The 21,821-nt window shown below is 42.2% G+C and overlaps 1 protein-coding gene across 3 annotated transcripts in view; it reads right to left on the minus strand.

Moving 5' to 3' along the window:
• vps13a (vacuolar protein sorting 13 homolog A) overlaps window positions 1-21,821 on the minus strand; it is a 283,176-nt gene that overhangs the window by 103,187 nt on the left and 158,168 nt on the right. For all 3 annotated transcript variants that reach the window (XM_078396225.1, XM_078396226.1, XM_078396227.1), the window contains 4 exons: window positions 15,443-15,704; window positions 8,129-8,289; window positions 6,707-6,822; window positions 2,351-2,639 (listed from right to left, as the gene is read on the minus strand). In XM_078396225.1, the coding sequence (XP_078252351.1) occupies window positions 2,351-2,639; window positions 6,707-6,822; window positions 8,129-8,289; window positions 15,443-15,704 (828 nt within the window). The remainder of the gene's footprint in view (window positions 1-2,350; window positions 2,640-6,706; window positions 6,823-8,128; window positions 8,290-15,442; window positions 15,705-21,821) is intronic.

The raw sequence follows: 21,821 nt of genomic DNA on the forward strand, positions 1-21,821 counted from the left end.
TTTGAAAACTTTTATTGCATTTAAACATGAGGACCAAAGTTGTGCTAATGAAAGTCATAGAATGCATTATGAGTCTGAGTAACAAGAATAAAACTGTTAGAGACATCAGCCAAACCTCAGGCTTACCAAAATCAACTGTTTGGAACATCATTAAGAAGAGAGCACTGGTGAGCTCACTAATCGCAAAGGGACTGGCAGACCAAGGAAGAGCTCCACAGCTGATGACAGAAGAATTCTCTCTATAAAAAGAAAAATCCCCAAACACCTGTCCGACAGATCAGAAGCACTCTTCAGGAGTCAGGTGTGGATTTTGTCAATGACCACTGTCTGCATTAGACTTCATGAACAGAAATACAGAGGCTACACTGCAAGATGCAAACCAGGATGGACAGGTTAAGTTTGCCAAGAAGTACTTAAAAGAGCAACCGCAGTTCTGGAAAAAGTTCTTGTGGACAGATGAGATGAAGATTGACATATCAGAGTGAAGGCAAGAGCAAAGTATGGAGGAGAGAAGGAACTGCCCAAGATCCGAAGCATACCACCTCATCTGTGAAACACGGTGGTGGGGGTGTTATGGACTGGGCATGTATGGCTGCTGAAGGTACTGGCTCACTTATCTTCATTGATGATACAACTGCTGATGATAGTAGCATAATGAATTCGAGTTACAGACACATCCTATCTGCTCAAGTTCAAACAAATGCCTCAAAACTCATTGGCTGGTGGTTCATTCTACAGTAAGACAATGATCCCAAACATACTGCTAAAGCAACAAAGGAGGTTTTCAAAGCTAAAAAATGGTCAAATCCTGAGTGGCCAAGTCAATCACCTGATCTGAACCCAATTGAGCATGCCTTTTATATGCCGAAGAGAAAACATAGAAACATAGAAAATAGGTCCAGGAGTAGGCCATTCGGCCCTTCGAGCCTGCACCGCCATTCAATATGATCATGGCTGATCATCCAACTCAGTATCCCCAACCTGCCTTCTCCCCATACCCCCTGATCCCTTTAGTCACAAGGGCCACATCTAACTCCCTCTTAAATATAGCCAATGAACTGGCCTCAACTACCTTCTGTGGCAGAGAATTCCACAGATTCACCACTCTCTGTATGAAAAAATACTTTCTTATCTCGATCCTAAAAGACTTGCCCCTTATCCTTAAACTGTGACCCCTTGTTCTGGACTTCCCCAACATCGGGAACAATCTTCCTGCATCTAGCCTGTTCAACCCCTTAAGAATTTTGTAAGTTTCTATAAGATCCCCCCTCAATCTTCTAAATTCCAGCGAGTATAAGCCGAGTCTATCCAGTCTTTCTTCATATGAAAGTCCTGCCATCCCAGGAATCAATCTGGTGAACCTTCTCTGTACTCCCTCTATGGCAAGAATGTCTTTCCTCAGATTAGGAGACCAAAACTGTACGCAATACTACAGGTGTGGTCTCACCAATGCCCTGTACAACTGCAGCAGAACCTCCCTGCTCCTATACTCAAATCCCCTCGCTATGAATGCCAACATACCATTCGCTTTCTTCACTGCCTGCTGCACCTGCATGCCTTATTTCAATGACTGGTGTACCACGACACCCAGGTCTCGTTGCATCTCCTTTTCCTCACAGCTAACACTGCCCCCCAGCTTCGTGTCATCCGCAAACTGAAGGGGACTGTCCCCCAAAACAAGCATAAGCTAAAGATGGCTGCAATACAGGCCTGGCAGAGCATCACATAATTTCTGCTGCCTCAAACGCAAGAAGAAGAAGAGCATCACTAGAGAAGACACCCAACAACTGGTGATGTCCATGAATCACAGACTTCAAGCAGTCATTGCATGCAAAGGATATGCAACAAAATACTAAACATGACTACTTTCATTTACATGACATTGCTGTGTCCCAAACATTATGGTGTCCTGAAATGGGGGAGACTATGCATAAATACTGCTGTAATTTCTACATGGTGAAGCCAATATGTATAAAAATGGCCTTTATTAAATTCTGACAATGTGCACTTTAACCACATGTGATTTTTTTCTGTTACAAATCTCAAATTGTGGAGTACAGAGGCAAATAAATAAATGATGGGTCTTTGTCCCAAACATTATGGAGGGCACTGTAGTTGTAATGTGGCAATTGCTCGCCAATACCAATGGGATCCAAACTCATTTGTTTTATTTAAGAGTTAACAACATTGGATATCTAGTTGCACACAAGTTATGGATATATTTTCATGGGGCTCTTCAAAATAAAATTACATTAGACCTAGTAACTCTTTTAATGGCAAGACTTTTACAAATGCAAAGAAAACAAAATTGACAGTGATCATGGGTATGTACACAGGCTAGTAAATTTACCTCTGTTAAGCAAACATCCACTGAACAAGGCAAAAGGTTTTGAAGAATTGCAATAGGCCACAAATGGAGCAAATAAGCATCCTTATTTTCCTCAGGATCATCGGATGTCAGGTTGTCATGCACTGCAACTATATTGATGACCAGTGAATCTTGCTCATTACCCCCAGGAACACCACATTTGCGATGAAATACAATTTTAGTGTTTGAATTCACATGACCAAAAGTGATAGCGTCACAGGGAGCATAGGGTTCTTTGTCTTTCATCATTAATTGTAAACGAAGATCTGATCTATAAAAAAAAACATTAAAATAAATTGTTTTATAATTAGATGTTTAAATATTTGTTTTATCAGACAATTAGTAGGTATACTCAAACACATTTACTCTGCTTAAAATCTAGTGTAAGAAAATAACTGCAGATGCTGGTACAAATCGAAGGTATTTATTCACAAAATGCTGGAGTAACTCGGCAGGTCAGGCAGCATCTCAGGAGAGAAGGAATGGGTGACGTTTCGGGTCGAGACCCTTCTTCAGACTGCTTAAATTCTAAATACAAATACAACCAGCATATGTCTGATGTTGTTTGCAAACATGTTTGCAAACATGTATTTTGTTTTCCTTAACTTAGCCTTGAGTATCATACTCTTACTTTCACATGTTCCATCTTTGACTTTTCAGTTCCCTTAAGGGTCTGTCCCAGTTCGGCGATTTTCAAGGCGACTGCGTAGCAAACTCGTAGCAGATCGCCGAAAAACGTCAAATTTTTTAACCCTACGACAATGTCTACGACTCCCCCTACGACAATGCCTACGACAAGCTACGACAACCTACCACCTAGGCGACGGCAAGGTGCCGACAACCGGCGACCCAGTCGTCGCGACCTAGGACATCCACCTACGACAGGGACTACGACAAGTTACGACAACCGACGTCAACCTGACCTCCACCCTTGACAAGCTACGACCCTGTCAGGTCACCATCTCTGCACTTACTACAACTCCGAACTAGGCCGCGTACCATGGCGGAATGACATGATCTGAAGACCAGCAACAAACAGCCCACTCCACAAGCAGAGGTCCACCACTCCAGGAAGAGAGCCCCCTAAAAGACCACAACCCAAGCCCCTTTTCAGGGCCACCCACACCCTCCCAAAGGAGTTTCTTTTTCGATGCAGTGCATTGGCTGTGTTGGTTTTGTTTCAATGATCGAAAGAAATGATAAGAGTTCGCCTTTCAATGCAGTGAGATGCTTGTGTTTGTGTTTGTTTTAAATGGAGCTTGCCTTTCAATGCAGAAATGCTTGTGTCTGTGCTTGTTTCATTGATAGAAGTAAATGATAAGAGTTTGCCTTTCAATGCATTGCAATGGTTGTGTTGGTTTTGTTTCATTGATAGAAAGAAATGATAAAGGGTTCGCCTTTTAATGCAGTGAATTGCTTGTGTTTGTGTTTGCTTCATTGATCTAAATAAATGAAAAGTGTTCGCTTTTAAATGCAGTGCAATGCCTGTGTCTGTGTTTATTTCATTGGTCAAAATAAATGAAAATAAAATATTTGAAAGAGATGCCACGAGAAAGTATTTAGAAATGCAATAACCTCAGACATCAATTTTTTGTCAAAATGTCCAAAATCAACTTTATTCAAACAAACTAAATTCCTATAAAAGGAGGATAACTACATGCAAAAATCCATGAAAAAAATATAAACTTTAAACAATTACAAAAACTACCAAAATAGAGATTTTTAACATTAAACAGATTCTTCTATATAATCATTTTTAATGTGGCCGGTTATACAACGCAGCTTGGCTTCTCCTGATCCCGATACCTGTCGCCGGTTGACGTAAGTTGTTGCCAATGAAATTCATCCGTCGTCAGTACCGACGACAACCTACCTCACCTGGCCACAACCTGCGACAGAGCCCACCACAAGCTACGATTATTGGCGTCAAAGCCAGCTGTCGCCGAAATTTTTCGAGCAGAGAGAAATTTCCACGACGACCCGAGAACAGCTACAACTCATTGGAGACTACTCACGACCATGCCCGCGACACCCCGCGACAGCCTAATCGCCAGCAGTCGCCTTACAAATCGCCGAACTGGGACAGGCCCTTTACTTCTCCACTTTCATCTCAACATCCACTTAATAAGCCCAGACGCAACTATTTTGACTCCCAGCTCCACTGACTCTGCTTCTGACTTCGATGAAGGGATTAAAAGTAACATGACTTAGATGAAGGGATTAAAAGTAACATTAGCAAATTTGTGGATGACACAAAGCTGGGTGGCAGTGTGAACTGTGAGGAGGATGCTATGAGGATGCAGGGAGACTTGGACAGGTTGTGTGAGTGGCCAGATGCATGGCAGATGCAGTTTAATGTGGATAAATGTGAGGTTATCCACTTTGGTGGTAAGAACAGGAAGGCAGATTGTTATCTGAATGGTGTCAAGTTAGGAAATGGAGAAGTACAAAGAGATCTGGGTGTCCTTGTTCATCAGTCACTTAAAGTTAGCATGCAGGTACAGCAGGCTGTGAAGAAAGCTAATGGCATGTTGGCCTTTATGACAAGAGGAGTTGAGTATAGGAGCAAAGAGGTCATTCTGCAGTTGTACAGGGCCCTAGTGAGACCGCACTTGGAGTACTGTGTGCAGTTTTGGCTGAATGGCCTACTCCTGCACTCTATTGTCTTTCTGAGAAAGCTCCATTCCATTCTCCAATGTATTTGATTCTGTCGTATTTGTTCTACCTTTTACACCTTTCCACACCAGTTGTCTGACATGTCTTTCTTTTCCTTTACCATAGTTTTACTTCCATTTTTGTTGACAGGATTTTCAACAATATCTGTTCCTTTTCCTGCACTTCAGTCCTCATCACCTCTCCTCTTATTCAGAGGCACAGATAAGGGTCCCCTTGTGATAATTTTCCACACTACTAGCCACCATTCAAAGAATAGTTGTCAGTAATTTCTTCAACTTCAATTTAATGCCATCAAGACACAACTTCCCCTTCCCTCTCGCAATATTGCGAAGGGGAATATTTTCTCTGCAACTCTGGCTCATTCTTCCATCTTCAATATCCACCCCTTTGTCATGGCACTTTCCTACCCAACCCAAGGAGACAAAATATATTTACTTCTACATTAACACCTTTTCTCTCAACACAGATAAAGAGTCTGACCTACTATGCATTTCCATTTTTTTCTGATTATATACCTACTTTTAACACGCTTCCAAATTACATCAGTTTTTCCAGTCGCATAGACTTGCCAGGATTGCTCTGCAAAATCTTATTTAAAAGGAAATCTATACTTGCAGTTAAAAATTCAGACATCTGCTGGTTATTCATTGTGAAAATAAAACTTATTGACACAAGAAACTTTTACTGAGCTGACTGCTTCTGAACACTTCAAACATCTTTTAAAGGATTCAAACCTAGCATTATCATTTGTTGTATTGTCAACTTGCAGCTGCAGAACAAACCATAAGGACCAGAGTCGGGATATTGAAAACGGTGGCAATTTTAGTTGATATTCATAGACCTTATCCCAAACTATGCAGGGATCCATGATCCTAATTTGACCTGTGCGAAGAACAATGTTTCTCAAGAGATTAAGTTTTGTTAAATCAGTCATTGTCAACAATTATATCGGCAGTTAGAGCTCAGCTTCAGAGACCCAGGTTTTCAAATTATTTTCAACATCTACAAGACACATCAAGAAGATTGTGATATACCCTCCACAAACTAGGATGAGCGTAGCTCTAAAATAAAAATGCCGAAGCTTGATTTATTCCAGATCCAAGTAATCAACTTGATTGGCATTCTGCCTTACAATATAAGCACTCATTATCTTCATCACAAATATTCAGTTGCTGCAATGTGAATGGTCTCCAAAATGCACTACCGGTGCTCCTCAGCTTCCGATGGGGTTCCAATCCAAGAAACCCATCGGAAACCGAAAGTATTGTAAGTCGAAATGCATTGAATGCGCGCGATCACGTGGCCGGAAGCGAGCAGAGGCTCGCTACAGGTCGCTGCCGTTTGCACCATCGCAAAGTCGAACTATCGCAAGTCGAATCATCATAAGCCAGGGAGCACCTGTACTGCAATTCATCAAGGTTACATCAATAAAATCTCATAAATCTGTTAACTCTACCACCTGGAAGGATCGGGTGAGTCTATGCGTGGTAATTGCTGCAAAGCTGAATTCAAATAGCATGTGAGGTTTGTCCACAGAACAAGGAGGTCGTGATACAATTTTACAGGGCTTTGATATTTATGTTATTTGTACTGTATCAATACAAAGCAAGTTGTTCCATGCAAAATTTAAATACTTTAGACAAGATAATTCAATTCAAATACCTGTAAGAAAGCAAAGGGACATTAAAATCTTCATTTGGCTGAATCGTACCAAGCATCTTCAAATCAGATTCCACGTCTTCGAAGACATTGAAAGGCAATGAAAAATGATTTTTTATCTGCAAGTTGAAAAGATAAAAAATGAATTCTACGATATTTAACAAATAAATTCAAATTTCTGCATTTAAAAAAAAACCTTTGGTAGCTGATATACACAAAGATATAGTGGAAGAAAATAACTGCAGATGCTGGTACAAATCGAAGGTAATTATTCACAAAATGCTGGAGTAACTCAGCAGGTCAGGCAGCATCTCAGGAGAGAAGGAATGGGTGACGTTTCAGACTGAAGAAGGGTCTCGACTCAAAACGTCACCCATTCCTTCTCTCCTGAGATGCTGCCTGACCTGCTGAGTTACCCCAGCATTTTGTAAATAAATTCCAAAGATATAGTGAGATAATGCTGGAAAAAGAAACTGACTTTCCTATTTGAAATTGCTTGTTTTGGACTACTTGTCAAAATCTCATGATACCCCACATTATTGTTAAGAAGTTCATGTGGGTGAACTGCAAAGCAATTCAGGACATTGGTGCAGAACCTCCAGCACGGTATGTAAAGGAATAACTTGAAAAGGTGTCAGATGCTGAATGTATCAGATTGTTAAGTATAATTTCGATTATACAAATCTAAACAAAATTAACCCTTGCTATCCATTAAACCCAATTATACCAAAGCAGAATATGAACCTTGTTCTATGTGCTAAATGAAACCATAGCATGGTCCAAAAAGATTTATTTGAAGGGATTTGATTCAAAGTAGTTGAATTGTTGCAGGTAGACACAAAATGCTGGAGTAACTCAGCAGGACAGGCAGCATCTCTGGAGAGAAGGAATGGGTGACGTTTCGGCTCAAGACCCTTCTTCAAACTCTTTTGAACTCTCGTCGGAGAGAGGAGAACTTCTTCAAAATAAACAAACCTTGAGGAGATTTTGCAGTGGAGTGGACAAAATGTGTAGGAAAGAACTGCAGATGCTGGTTTAAATCGAAGGTAGACACAAAATATGAAACATATGACTGCAACAACTCGCAAAGATACGAGTTGTTGCAGTCTTGCCAATGGGGGCAAGACTGCAACAACTCGTATCTTTGCGAGTTGTTGCAGTCATATGTTTCATATTTTGTGTCTACCTTCGATTTTGTGTCTACCATTCATAACGTTATTTCTGCTCTTTTGATTTTAAAACAAATAATCAATTGCTTATCTGTAGCTCATACTGTGGTTTTGTCGGGTACATTACAATTTTTACATCACAGAAAATGCACAGCTGTCCAAAAAAACTTTTTAAAAAAAAGTTATTTATTAATAAAGGTAAGCATATTTAAGTAACACTATTATTCTTAAGTGCACATTGAATTAAATTATATACCTGTACAGGGGAACGAATTGTTATTCTTTTGCTTCCTTGCACTGCATCGATCTGACATATAATGGATCGCTCGACAATTGATTCCGTGTGCGTTATGGTGTATAGACGGCGACCTAACTTAGTTAGTGGGATTTTGTCAGCCGCTGCATGGCCCTGAGGAACTACATGAAATTTAAAACAAAAATGTTTTACTGATCAAGAATGGCATTTCAAAGTGACATGCACATGCCCCCAAATGAATACACTGAATTCTGCATTAGTTTTATAGATTTTAATCATTTGCGCTAATTGAAACAATTAACATTTATTTTTGACTTCACGGCGGCTCTAATTAACGTGTTTCAATTTAAATCAAAATTAAAATGGATTTATTATAATTTGTGGTCAGGATGTGATCACTCCTGGTAAGGGCAGCAAACACCACCTTTCCATATTCTTTACTGAGCATGTTCACTGGTTTGTGGCGAATTGCATTGTTGAACTGTTGCGGCGGCACGGTGGCGCAGTGGTAGAGTTGCTGCCTTACAGCGAATGCAGCGCCGGAGACTCAGGTTCGATCCTGACTGCGGGTGCTGTCTGTACGGAGTTTGTACGTTCTCCCCGTGACCTGCGTGGGTTTTCTCCGAGATCTTCGGTTTCCTCCCACACTCCAAAGACGTACAGGTTTGTAGGTTGATTGACTGGGTAAATGTTTTTTTTAAAATGTCCCTAGTGTGTAGGATAGTGTTAATGTGCGGGGATCACTGGGCGGCGCGGACCCGGTGGGCCTGTTTCCGCACTGTATCTCTAAAAAAAATTTTTTTTAATCCATGTAAAGGTTCCCTTTACGATGCCTCTCCCAGGATTTTTGACCTAAGTAACAAAGAATGAACAATATTTTGCCAAGTCTGGATGATTGCAACTTAGAGGAAATTTTGGAGCTTGCCATATTCTTCCATGCCTGCTGCCCTATCCTTCCAGGCAACAGAGGATGAGAAGTTGAACCTGGTTACTGAGGAAGCTCTGGTGACTCCTTCTGAATTCTGTCGATGGCATACACCATGATAGTGATGAAGGGAATCAATATTTCATTTGATAGATTGTGCTGAATAGGCAGCAGGCTTTGTTTTAGATGGTGAGAGGTTTTTTTCTAACACTAAATTAACTCACACCAGCCACAGGCACATGAATTGACCACTCCTGATTTGTCATTAGAATCAGGTGGTAATTCACTTTCCAATAAGCATGTTTGACCTACTTTAAAGCTAGTGACTGTGAAACTGCTCTTTGAGGGTGATGCTAGGATAGTATGGTATGCGTTAAGCCAATGGTAATGCTGCTGAATGCAAAGAAGTAGCAGTTAAGATGCTCTCGACAAAGATGGTCATCCTTTGTCACTTGCCACTTTATACAGGGCATTATTTAGATTGTGCCTCACATGGTCACAAGCTGCTATTGAGAGGGATTGCAAAGGGAATTGAGCGATCCTACCTTGCACTTCATTGGGATTGATGATAGCTTGTTTCCCCTCTGGTGATTAGCAAATTTGCAGATGATAGAAAAGTGGGTGGTTTTGCAGATAGTGAAGATGGTTGTGAAAAACTGATCGATTGACCAGGTGGGTTGAGGAATGGTTGATGAAATTTAATAGAGAAATGTGAGGTGTTGACAGACAATAGACGCAGGAGTAGGCCATTCGGCCCTTCGAGCCAGCACCACCATTCAATGTGATCATGGCTGATCATTCTCAATCAGTACCCCGTTCCTGCCTTCTCCCCATACCCCTTTTGGGAAGTCTGACATGAGCAGGACCTACATTAGTGAATGGTTGGGCTCTGGGGAGTGTTGTAGAGCAGCGGGATCTAGAGTGCAGATGCATAGTCGCTTGAAGGTGGAGTCGACAGATAGAAAGGGTGGTCCAAAAGGCTTTTGGCACATTGGCCTTCATCATATTGAGTACAGATGTTGGGAGGTCACAATGCCGTTGTATAAGACGTTGATGAGGTCGCAATCAGAGTATGGTGTTCAGTTCTAGGCAACATGTTATAGGAACGATGTTGTCAAGCTGGAAAAGATACAGAGAAGCTTTACTAGGATGTTGCCAGGACTTGAGGGTCTGAGCTATAGGCAGAGGTTGAGTAGGCTAGGTCTCTATTCCTTGGAGTGCAAGAGGATGAGGGTTGATCTTATAGAGGTGTATAAGACCATGAGAGGAATAGATCGGGTAGATGCAGAATCTCTTGCCCAGAGTAGGCGAATTGAGGACAAGAGGACATAGGTTTAAGGTGAAGGGGAAAAGATTTCATGGGAATCTGAGGGGTACCTTTTTCACACAAAGAGTGGTGGTGGTATAGAACAAGCTGCCAGAGGAGGTAATTGAGGTAGGGACTATCCCAACATTTATGAAACAGTTGGACAGGTATATGGATAATACAGGTTTGGAGGGATATGGGCCAAAACGCGGGCAGGTGGGACTAGTGTAGATGGGACATGTTGGCCGGTGTGAGCAAGTTGGGCCGAAGGGCCTGTTTCCATGCCGTATCACCGACTCCAAATGCATGGCCTTGAAGTAGACCATAACATTCTCCTCCTTCACTTTGAGCAATCATGGGCCCATGGTTACCAGGAGTCGGTAGGAACGCTGCACTTCGAGGAAACTTATTTCAATGCTGTAGGAGACTACCTCCACCAACTCTGTGGATTTCAGATTTCAACTACTCTCTCGTTAGAAAATAACATTTTTTAGATCCTCACCAAATCACCTCTGATTTACCTTAAGTCTCTACTAAGAGGATTTTTTTTCCCACTTCTCCTATCTAGGGACCTCGTAATTTAATACACTTTTATTAGATTCTCTCCACCTCCAAACAGTCTCCTCTGCTCAAAAGAAAAACAAACCCAACCTCTCCAGTCTCTTCTGATAACTGATAAACCCAATACAAAGCAATGTCCAGATGAATCTCTTCTGCATCATCTCAAGTGCAATTAAATTCGGTGGTGTGGCAATCAGAGTTATACATAGTACTCAGACGATGGCCTTAACAAGGTTTCATAAAGTTCAATCACAACCTCGCTGCTTTTATAGTCTACATCATGGCTAATGAAGATAAATATCTTATATGCCTTCTTCATGATCTTATCAAACATTCTGATGACTTCAGGGATCCTTAGACTTGTATACAAAAATCCTTCTGTTCCTCAAAACTCACAGGGGCCCGTGCATTGATTGTGTATGAATCAGTCTGAAGAAGTGCCCTGACCTAAAAATCACCTATCCATGTTCTCCAGATGCTGCCTGACCCGCTGAGCTATTCCAGCACTTTGTATCCTTTTGTGTAAACCAGAATCTGCAGTTCCTTTTTTCTATTCATTGGGAATAATCCAGCCTTACTCGTTCTCCCATAATGTATCCCCTCCCAGCTATCAGGATGAGATTCCATCTACCATTGCTTGCCATCGTACCAACTTAATCACATTTTCTTGTAGTTCAAGATTATCCCCTTCTCCATCAACACCACCGCCAATTTGTGTCATCAGTAATCTCATGAACAATTCTTCCAAATTTCATCCAAATCACTGATTGATGTATCAAACAAGAAAGAATTTCAGCACCAAACATTGGTCAAAGGTTTCCACCCTCAAACATAACTCTTCGCCATTTTCCTCTGACTGTTTTGACCAAGCCAATCTCAAATTAATTTGTCAATTTGCCCTGGGATCTTACTGGGTACTATGGTATCAAAGGGAAGATACTAACTAGCATGGATAGCAGGTTGGCTGGATGGCAGAATGCAAAAAGTGGTGATAAAGGGGGATCTTTCTGGTTGGCTGCCAGTGACTAGCAGAATTCCACAGGGGTCGGTGCTGGGGTCGCTACCCATCACATTGTATATTAATGATTTGAATCAGGCAATCAAAGGCTTTGTGACTAAGTTTGCAGATGAAACAAAGATAAGTGGAGGGGTAGGTAGTGTAGAGAAAAGCATAGACTATTTTCAAAATGGGGAGAGAATCCAGAAATCAGAGGTGCAAAGGGACTTGGGAGTGCTGGTGCAGGATTCCTAAAAAGTTCATTTGCAAGTTGAATCGGTATCAAGGAAGGCAAACGCAAGAGGACTAGAATACAAAAACAGGGATGTAATGCTGATGGTCTAAGGTGCTGCTCAGACTGCATTTGGAGTATTGTGAGCAGTTTTCGGCCCCATATCTGAGGAAGGATGGCACTGGAGAGGGTCCAGAGGAGGTTTACAAGAATGATCCCAGTAATGAATAGGTTAACATATGATAAGCGTTTGACAGCATTGGGCCTTTACTCGCTGGAGTTAGACAATAGGTGCAGGAGGAGCCCATTCGGCCCTTGGAGCCAGCACCGCCATTCAATGTGATCATGGCTGATCATTCTCAATCAGTACCCCGTTCCCCATACCCCCTGACTCCGCTATCCTTAAGAGTTCTATCTAGCTCTCTCTTGAATGCATTCAGAGAATTGGCCTCCACTGCCTTCTGAGGCAGAGAATTCCACAGATTCACAACTCTGACTGAAAAAGTTTTTCCTCATCTCAGTTCTAAATGGCCTACCCCTTATTCTTAAAATGTGGGAGATAATCCAGAAATCGGAGGTGCAAAGGGACTTGTTCTGGACTCCCCCAACATTGGGAACATGTTTCCTGCCTCTAACGTGTCCAACCCCTTAATAATCTTATACGTTTCGATAAGATCCCCTCTCATCTTTCTAAATTCTAGTGTATACAAGCCTAGTCGCTCCAGTCTTTCAACATATGACAGTCCCGCCATTCCGGAAATTAACCTAGTAAACCTATGCTGCACGCCCTCAATAGCAAGAATATCCTTCCTCAAATTTGGAGATCAAAACTGCACACAGTACTCCAGGTGTGGTCTCACTAGAGCCCTGTACAACTGCAGAAGGACCTCTTTCCTCCTATACTCAACTCCCCTTGTTATGAAGGCCAACATTCCATTGGCTTTCTTCACTGCCTGCTGTACCTGCATGCTTCCTTTAAGAAGGATGCGGGGGGAGCTCAATGAAACCTACCGAATTGAGTGGATGTGATGTTTCCTCCAGTGGGAGAGTCTAGGACCAGAGGTCCTAGCCTCAAAATTAAAGGATGTTCCTTTAGGAAAGAGATGAGGAGGAATTTCTTAAGTCAGAGAGTGGTGAATCTATGGAATTCATTGCCACAGAAGGCTGTGGACTCCAAGTCAATGGATATTTTTACGGCAGAGATAGATTCTTGATTTAGATACATAGACAATAGGTGCAGGAGTAGGCCATTCAGCCCTTCGAGCCAGCACCGCCATTCAACGTGATCATGGCTGACCATCAACAATCTGTGCCCTGCACCCGCCTTGTCCCCACACCCCTCGATTCTGCTAGCCCTAAGAGTTCTATCTAACACTCTTTTGAATGCATCCAGTGAATCGGCTTCCATTGCCTTCTGAGGCAGAGAATTCCACAAATTCACAACTCTGTGAAAAAGTTTTTCCTCATCTCAGTTCTAAATTGCCCACCCCTTATTCTTAAACTGTGGCCCCTGGTTCTGGACTTCCCCAACAACGATAACATGTTTCCTGCATCTGGCAAGTCCAATCCCTTAATAATTTTAAACGTTTCCAGTGAATACAAGCCCAGTCGCTCCATTCTTTCAACATATGACAGTCCCACCATCCTGGGAATTAACCTTGTGAACCTACGCTGCACTCCCTCAATAGCAAAATTGTCTTTCCTCAAATTAGGAGACCAAAACTGCACACAATACTCCAGGTGTGGTCTCACCAGGGCGCCGTACAACTGCAGAAGGACCTCTTTGCTCCTATACTCAACTCCTCTCTTTATGAAGGCCAATATGCCATTAGCTTTCTTCACTGCCTGTTGTACCTGTACGCTTACTTTCAGTGACTGGTGTTCTTGGACACCCAGGTCTCATTGTACTTCCCCTTTTCCTAACCTGACATCATTCAGATAATAATCTGCCTTCCCATTCTTGCCTCCAAAGTGGATAACCTCACATTTATCCATTTATATGGGTGTCAGGGGTTATGGGGAGAAGGCAGTAGAATGGGGTTAGGAGGGAGAGATGGATCAGCCATGATTGAAGGGCGGAGTTGACTTGATGGGTCAAATGGCCTAATTCTGCTCCTACCACTTATGAACTCCCACATTCCAAAGATATACAGGTTTGTAGGTTCATTGGCTTCTGTAAATTGTTCTTAGCGTGTCGGATGGTGCTAGTGTATGGCGTGATTGCTGGTCAGCACAGACTCAGTGGGCTGAAGGGTCTGTTTCTGCGCTGTATCTCTAGAGTGTAAAAGTCTATTCATTTAAGATCATAGGAGTGTCTGTTTCAGGAATATATAACATTTGCCTTGGACTCATATCCAATGTTCAATGAAACATTTCCTCAATTAGCTCATTGAAAGGAAGGGCCAATGACAGAAGGTAGAGAGAAAGATTGCAGAACTCATGGATGTTCATGCTAAAAAAAAAATCCTTGGGTCCACAAACTGGGTGGAATTCATCAGGAACAGAGCGGCAGTTAAATGTCCGCTGGAAGGAATAATTCAAAGACCTCTTAAACTACAAATCTGTCCTTCACCCCGCAGCAGCATATGCAGGCCAGGCTTGCTATCATCCTTAACTGTCAAAAAATGGAGAAGGGCCCTATCCCAACACAAAAGTGACAAGGTGTCAGGAGAAACCGGTTTCCCACATAACATATTAAAACTCGATGGTGAACTTCAGTAAAAAATCTTCAATTTTATCATCCACATCTGGGAAGAGGAAGATATACAATGAGACCTCAGAGATGCCATAATTCTATCATCTTTAAGGAGACAAATCAACCTGTGATAGCTTATAGAGATGTACCCATGTCATTTGTCAATGGGGAAAATTAGCATCAGGTCATTGACTGCCTCTCTTTGTAGTTTATGAACTGCTCCTCAAATTTTAGTGTGGATTCCATCTATTCAGATATACTGGTCATGATCTTTATCACTTTACAACTCCAAGTAAAATTGAACACTACATAATTATGAGTTAAGATTTTACTTTACATCTTAAATGAAGATCATTCATGAAGCAGCTGAAGATTTTCGGGCCAAGAATAAATCACTGAGGAACTTTTACAGCCAAATTTCTGCAGATTGAAAAGCATCTCTGATGATATCATAGAAACAGTATTAATGCAAGGTGCTCTGTTTTCACATCCAAGTACATTATTAGAGACTTGCTAAATAGTTTGATCAAGATCAAGATACAACAAACCTCCATTCATTCCTTTTCAAAGTTTTCTTCCAGAAATGGAATGCACTTACTCAGTGAAACATAAAACAATTTGCTGCTTGCATCAGTCAGATTTGATAGAAGTTCCTGTTCATTCAACATCCGTTGGTAATCCATATCAAGAACCTCTCCGTTTTTAAGTTCATAACTTGCGTTTGCTGATCTTTTATTTATAACAACAAATGAATCACTGGGGTAAACTATAACATCAAGTCCAAGAGAATTCTGTATTACAAATGGTGCTTGATCTTTTTGAAATACGTCACTTGTTTTACCAGCAGCTTCAGCAAATGCCTAGAAAGCAAAATACTCAACATAAATCACCATTCAATTAATCAAATTTCTAAAAATATGAAAATGATATTTAAAAACCTCTTCTTCATTCCCTTGCATGCTTGAAATTTGGAGAATTCATTATTCATACCTTTGGGTTGTAACCCACACAAGCAGAATATGAGGTGTTGTTCTTCCAGTTTGCTTGTGACCTCAGTCTGGCAATGGAGGAAGCCAAAGACAGAATGGTCGATATGGGAATGAGAAAGGGAAATAAAATAGTTGGCAAGCAGGAGCTCCTTCCGGCCTTGGATAGTGGCAAGTGTTTAGTTAAATTATTCACAAAATGCTGGAGTAACTCAGCAGATCAGGCAGCATCTCAGGAGAGAAGGAATGGGTGACGTTTCGGGTCGAGACCCTTCTTCAGACTGATGTCAGGGGGGCGGGACAAAGGAAGGATATAGGTGGAGACAGGAAGATAGAGGGAGAACTGGGAAGGGGGAGGGGAAGAGAGGGACAGAGAAACTATCTAAAGTTGGAGAAGTCAATGTTCATACCGCTGGGCTGCAAGATGCCCAAGCGAAATATGACGTGCTGTTCCTCCAATTTCCAGTGGGCCTCACTATGGCACTGGAGGAGGCCCATGACAGAAAGGTCAGACTGGGAGTGGGAGGGGGAGTTGAAGTGCTCAGCCACCAGGAGATCAGGTTGGTTAAGGCAGACTGAGCGAAGGTGTTGAGCAAAACGATCGCCGAGCCTGCCTCGGAATATCGAAGAATTATGTTTTGGATGCAGTGACTGGTGAGGTGAAAGGTGCACACTTGGGGAACTCTATCCTCGTTCTATCCAGAAGGAGGGGTGAGAACTGCAGGACACAGGGGACATTGGTGAGGGATCCTTCCACAAAAGCAAGACACACAACACACACCAAAGAAAGAGGGCATCTCAGATGTCCAAGAGAGGAAAGGCTACATCTTGGGTGCAGATGTGGCAGAGACAGAGAAATTGAGAGCAAGGGATGGCATCCTTGCAAGAGACTTCAAATGGTGTACATTAACTCCAGCCTCCCAGTCTGACTCGATCCACTACAATTTACTTACTCTCATAACAAATTCACTGCAGAAGCAAACTCTCTGGGTATAAAGTCATTTCTGGAACACCTTGACAAGGACTCCAGCGACAGGCACATTTTAAATCGATTACAGCCCCACCTTTAAAACCATGATCCCATCCAAACTTCCAAACCTCGGGCTCAACATCCCCTTCTGCCACTGGATCCCTGAAAACAGGTCTATTGAAGAGAGGCATTACAATGTTGAGCACTATATTCTAACCCACAATAGTGAGGATAGATAACACCTCCACAATAATTCTCAACAATGGTGCCCCATGACACATTCTCAGTCCCTTACTAAACTCCCCATACACTCATGACTACATAACTAAATTTGGCTCCAACTCCTTCTACAAGTTTGAGGATTTCACCACTATGGTGGGCGACGTCACGAACAGTGACGAGACGAAGTACAGGAAAGAGATGGAGAATTTTGTAGTGGTGTCATGACACCAACCTCTTCCTCAATGTCAGGAGGTTGAAGGAACTAAACATAGCACAAAAAGTAAGGAAATTTGTTTTTGGTAGATTATTTCTTTGTTGTAACAATGCTTCTTGGCAATAAATCTTATACCGTTGGAAAGCCTGTTTATTTCCCTTTTAAATGGTGCCACATTTGTAAGGAACATGCATTTGTGGGATGAGCAGCAGAGCTGAGTATGTGGGTTGCACCCATGAAAAATCTGCCAAATCTTCTCTGCCAATGCCAGACAGCTTATTCTGCCATTGACTCTTGTTCGGTGTTGTTTGGTGGATTGGATGATTGCAGTCTGAAGAAACAAGACATATTGGCAATTTAACAATTTATTCATTTAATAAACAGGAGCCTCAGTAGCGTGTGGAAGAACCATACACAGCCACAACAGCCTGGCACCTCCTCCTCATGCTGGTCACCAGCCTGGCCACACACTGTTGTGGGATGGCATCCCATTCTTCAACCAGCATTTGTCGCAAGTCAGCCAACGTGGTTGTGTTGGTCACTCTGGCATGAACAGCACGCCCAAGTTGATCCCACAAGTGTTCAATGGGGTTGAGGTCAGGACTGCTGGCAGGCCATTCCATCCTCTCCACTCCCAAATTCTGGAGGTAGTCTCTGAGAAACCCTGCTCTGTGGGGGCGAGCATTGTCATCTTGGAGGATAGAGTTCAGTCCCAGACTGTGGAGATATGGGATTGCCACTGGTTGCAGAATCTCATCTCGATATCTCTCTGCATTGAGATTGCCTCCAATGATGACAGGCCTCGTTTTTCCAGTGAGGAGATGCCGCCCCACACCATCATACTGCCTCCACCAAAAGATGTTACTCTATCGGTGCAGCAATCAGCATAGCGTTCTCCGCGTCTTCTCCACACTTTGACCCTATGATCCAACTGCAGTAGGCAGAATCTGGGACTCATTGCTGAACATAACGTTCCTCCACATGTTCAGGTTCCAGTGCACGTGTTGCCGACACCAGCGCAAACGGGCCTGACGGTGAAGGGCAGTCATGGCAAGCCTCCTGGCAGCCCTATGAGACCGGAGATCGGCTGCGTGCAGTCTGTTCCGAATTGTCTGGGCAGAGAGCCGTCGGCCATATCGTCCTGCAAACCTTGACTGCAAATCTGTAGAAGACAGCCTACGGTTCCTAAGTGCTGACAGGGTGAGGAAACGGTCTTCTTCGGGTGTCGTCTTCTTGGGACGCCCACTTCGCGGCCTGTCTCTGACATCCCCCGTTATATGGAACTTGGCCTTCACTTTGGAGATGGTACTAGGGCTCACTCCAAATAATGCCGCAACTTGGTTTTGCGGAACACCAGCTTGAAGTTGCCCTATCGCACGGGCCCTATCCAGATCAGTCAAACGTGGCATGCCGATTCTTGGAGCAGACACCTACTGACCACTGTAGCAGGGCCCATGCTCACAGATGCTGCCAATCAGGTGCCAATCAGGCACCTGATTGTCAGCACCTTGGGGTACCAGAAGCTCAAAACAAGAGTCAATAGCAACAGCAGAATAAGCTGTTTGGCATTGGCAGAGAAGGTTTGGCAAATTTTTCATGGGCGCAACCCATATACTCAGCTCTGCTGCTCATCCCACAAATGCATGTTCCTTACAAACGTGGCACCATTTAAAAGGGAAATAAACAGGCTTTCCAACGGTATAAGATTTATTGCCAAGAAGCATTGTTACAACAAAGAAATAATCTACCAAACACAAATTTCCTTACTTTTTGTGCTATGTTTAGTTATTGACTTCAAGAAGTGTGGTGGAGTACATGTCCCAATCAGTTTCAATGCTGACAAAGTGGAAATGGTTGAGACTTCAAGTTCCTTGGCGCTAATAGTACCAAAAATCTCTCGCGGACCAACCACAATGATGCGACAACTAAGAAGCCCCTCCTTCCCCCACACTTCTACTTCATCAGGAGACCAGGGAAAATTGGCATGGCTCCAATTACTCCACCAGATGCACCATAGAAAGCATATAAGGGGATTGCATCACAGCTTGATTTGGACACCACTCTGCCCAAAACCATAAGAAATTGCAGAGTTGTAGATATAGCCCTGATGATCAACACTGAACCAAACTTCCCACCACTGACTCTACACGTCACGCTGTCTCGAAAAGTAGCCAGCATTATCAAAGATTTGTCCTACCCAGTCATTCCCTCTTGTCCCTGCTCCCATCTGGTAGAAGGTACAGAACCTTGAAAGTGCGCACCAGCAGACTTGGGAACAGCTTCATTCCCTTTGTAAACAGGATTCTAAACAATACTTCCATTAGCTCCGTATTGAACGATTCATCACTATCCCTCTGCCGACATTGGACTTTGCAGAATATAGTTCTCAGCATTGTAATGCCTCAATTCTACAGGCACTCTATCTTCCCCTTTGTTTTATCAATTGCATTTCAGTTTGATTTGATTATATTTATAGTGTTATCTGATCTGATTGGATAGCATGCAACACAACGCTTTACACTGTACCGCTTTACAAATGACAATAATTAACCCAAACCTTTTATTTGACTAAGGAACATTAACCACAAATGGCAGTGTTTCAACATCTGATTACATTAGTTGACAAATATAACAGAGGGTGAATATGGCCATTAATTCCCAAATTTAAATTGATCTACTTTAAGCCTAACTGCTGAGGCTCTAATTTTAAGCATGTCACCATTTCTAATTTCCAATTATAGCATTGGAGTGCCAACTTCCTGGACATTTTATTTTCAAAGGGACCCACAAACTATTCTCTTGAAAAGTGAGGCAGGTGGGGAAGTCAGGGGAGAAGAGATGGGAAGAAGATGGTGATAGGAATTTTTGCCAAAAAATGTCCTATCAAGTTAGCTTTTCTGTTAATTTTAATTTAACAGTTGAAATCTGATATAAAATGCTGAATCCTCAGAAAATTAAGACACCATCTTTGAAGCAAGAAATGGATGAATATTTTAAGTTCATTATCTTTATCAAAAGAGAAAAAAATAAATCATGCATATTTTAACTGCAGAAATATGAGAAAGGGCCAGAAAACAAAAGAATGTGTATATGACACCAAGAGAAATAACATAAGTAATGGAGGCACCAGCTGCGAGAAGATGATGAATGCTCATTAACAACAGGTTATCGGTCTGCAAGAAATGCAAAGTCAAGGACATAAATGAAAACAAAAGACACAGAAATATATCCTGGAACCCATGATGAACAGAACACTGCAGTTGCTGGATCTCTAAATTGAAAGACAATGCTTGAAATCTTCAGCAAATCACGAATATCTACAAAGCACAAATAGTGCCAGAATCAGAAAAGGGCATGGAACCAGACCCTTCAGCCCAACTCATCTGTTAATTAATTAATTTTCCCAGGTTCCCCATTCTTAATTTCCTTCTACGTGGTAAATATAGAGGAGACATTTTAATTGCAAACTTTCCCAACTCTTGTGGCGCCACACATATTTACGTATTTATCCGCTTTGGTTTCTGAATGTCCTTTATTTTCACTGTAGTTGGTCTCTTTTCTCCCTAACCTTAGATAGCACATGCCTCCATTTTGACCAATTATGGAGCATGATGGAATATTCTCCACTCACCTAAGATTATTGCACATTAAACAAAACAAAGATTTTGATACCATCCACAAACAGCAGCCAACATGATAAGCGCACCATGCATAGACAGATTTGGCTTATCTACCTCTGATGCACTGTGGCTACAAAGGTTAGTATCTACAAAATACATTGCATTCATTACTGTGAAGTTACTCCAACAACACCTCACAAAATTAAAGACAAGGGGTTTAGATACATGGGAACATCACGACCTACATGCTCTCCAAGTTATACACAACGTTGACTTGAAATACATGATGATTTCATTGGGACTACAGGGACTAAATCCTAGAACTTCCATCATTATTGTTGGAAACGTTCATCAAAAAAGTTTAAGGTGGCAGCTCACTACCCTCTTAAGGTATTCACTGGAATTTAGAAGGATGAGAAGGGATCTGATAGAAACACATACAATTAAGGGTTTGGACAGGCTAGATGCAGGAAAATGTTCCCGTTGTTGGGGGAGTCCAGAACCAGGGGTCACAGTTTAAGAATAAGGGATAGGCCATTTAGGACTGAGATGAGGAAAAACATTTTCACCCAGTGAGTTGTGAACTTGTGAAATTCGTTCCCACAGAAGGCAGTGGAGGCCAATTCACTGGGTGTATTCAAGAGAGAGTTAGATATAGCTCTTTGGGCTAACGAAATCAAGGGATATGGGGAAAAAGCAGGAACGGGGTACTGATTTTGGATATCAGCCATGATCATATTGAATGGTGGTGCTGGCTCGAAATGCCGAATGGCCAACTCCTGCACATATTTTCTCTGCTTCTATGACAGGGGGGCAATGAATCAGTGATGAGTATCACTCATAACTGCTCTCTGCCTAAAGAGATCTCAAATGCAAAGTTAAGTATTACTCATAAATAGTCATTTTAACTCAAAAATAAAAATTGTTCACAGACTTTACTTTTTTTTAGAAATGCTGTGCACGTC

The sequence above is a fragment of the Rhinoraja longicauda genome, chromosome 3, assembly GCF_053455715.1.
Source record: "Rhinoraja longicauda isolate Sanriku21f chromosome 3, sRhiLon1.1, whole genome shotgun sequence".
NCBI classification, from domain to species: domain Eukaryota; kingdom Metazoa; phylum Chordata; class Chondrichthyes; order Rajiformes; family Arhynchobatidae; genus Rhinoraja; species Rhinoraja longicauda.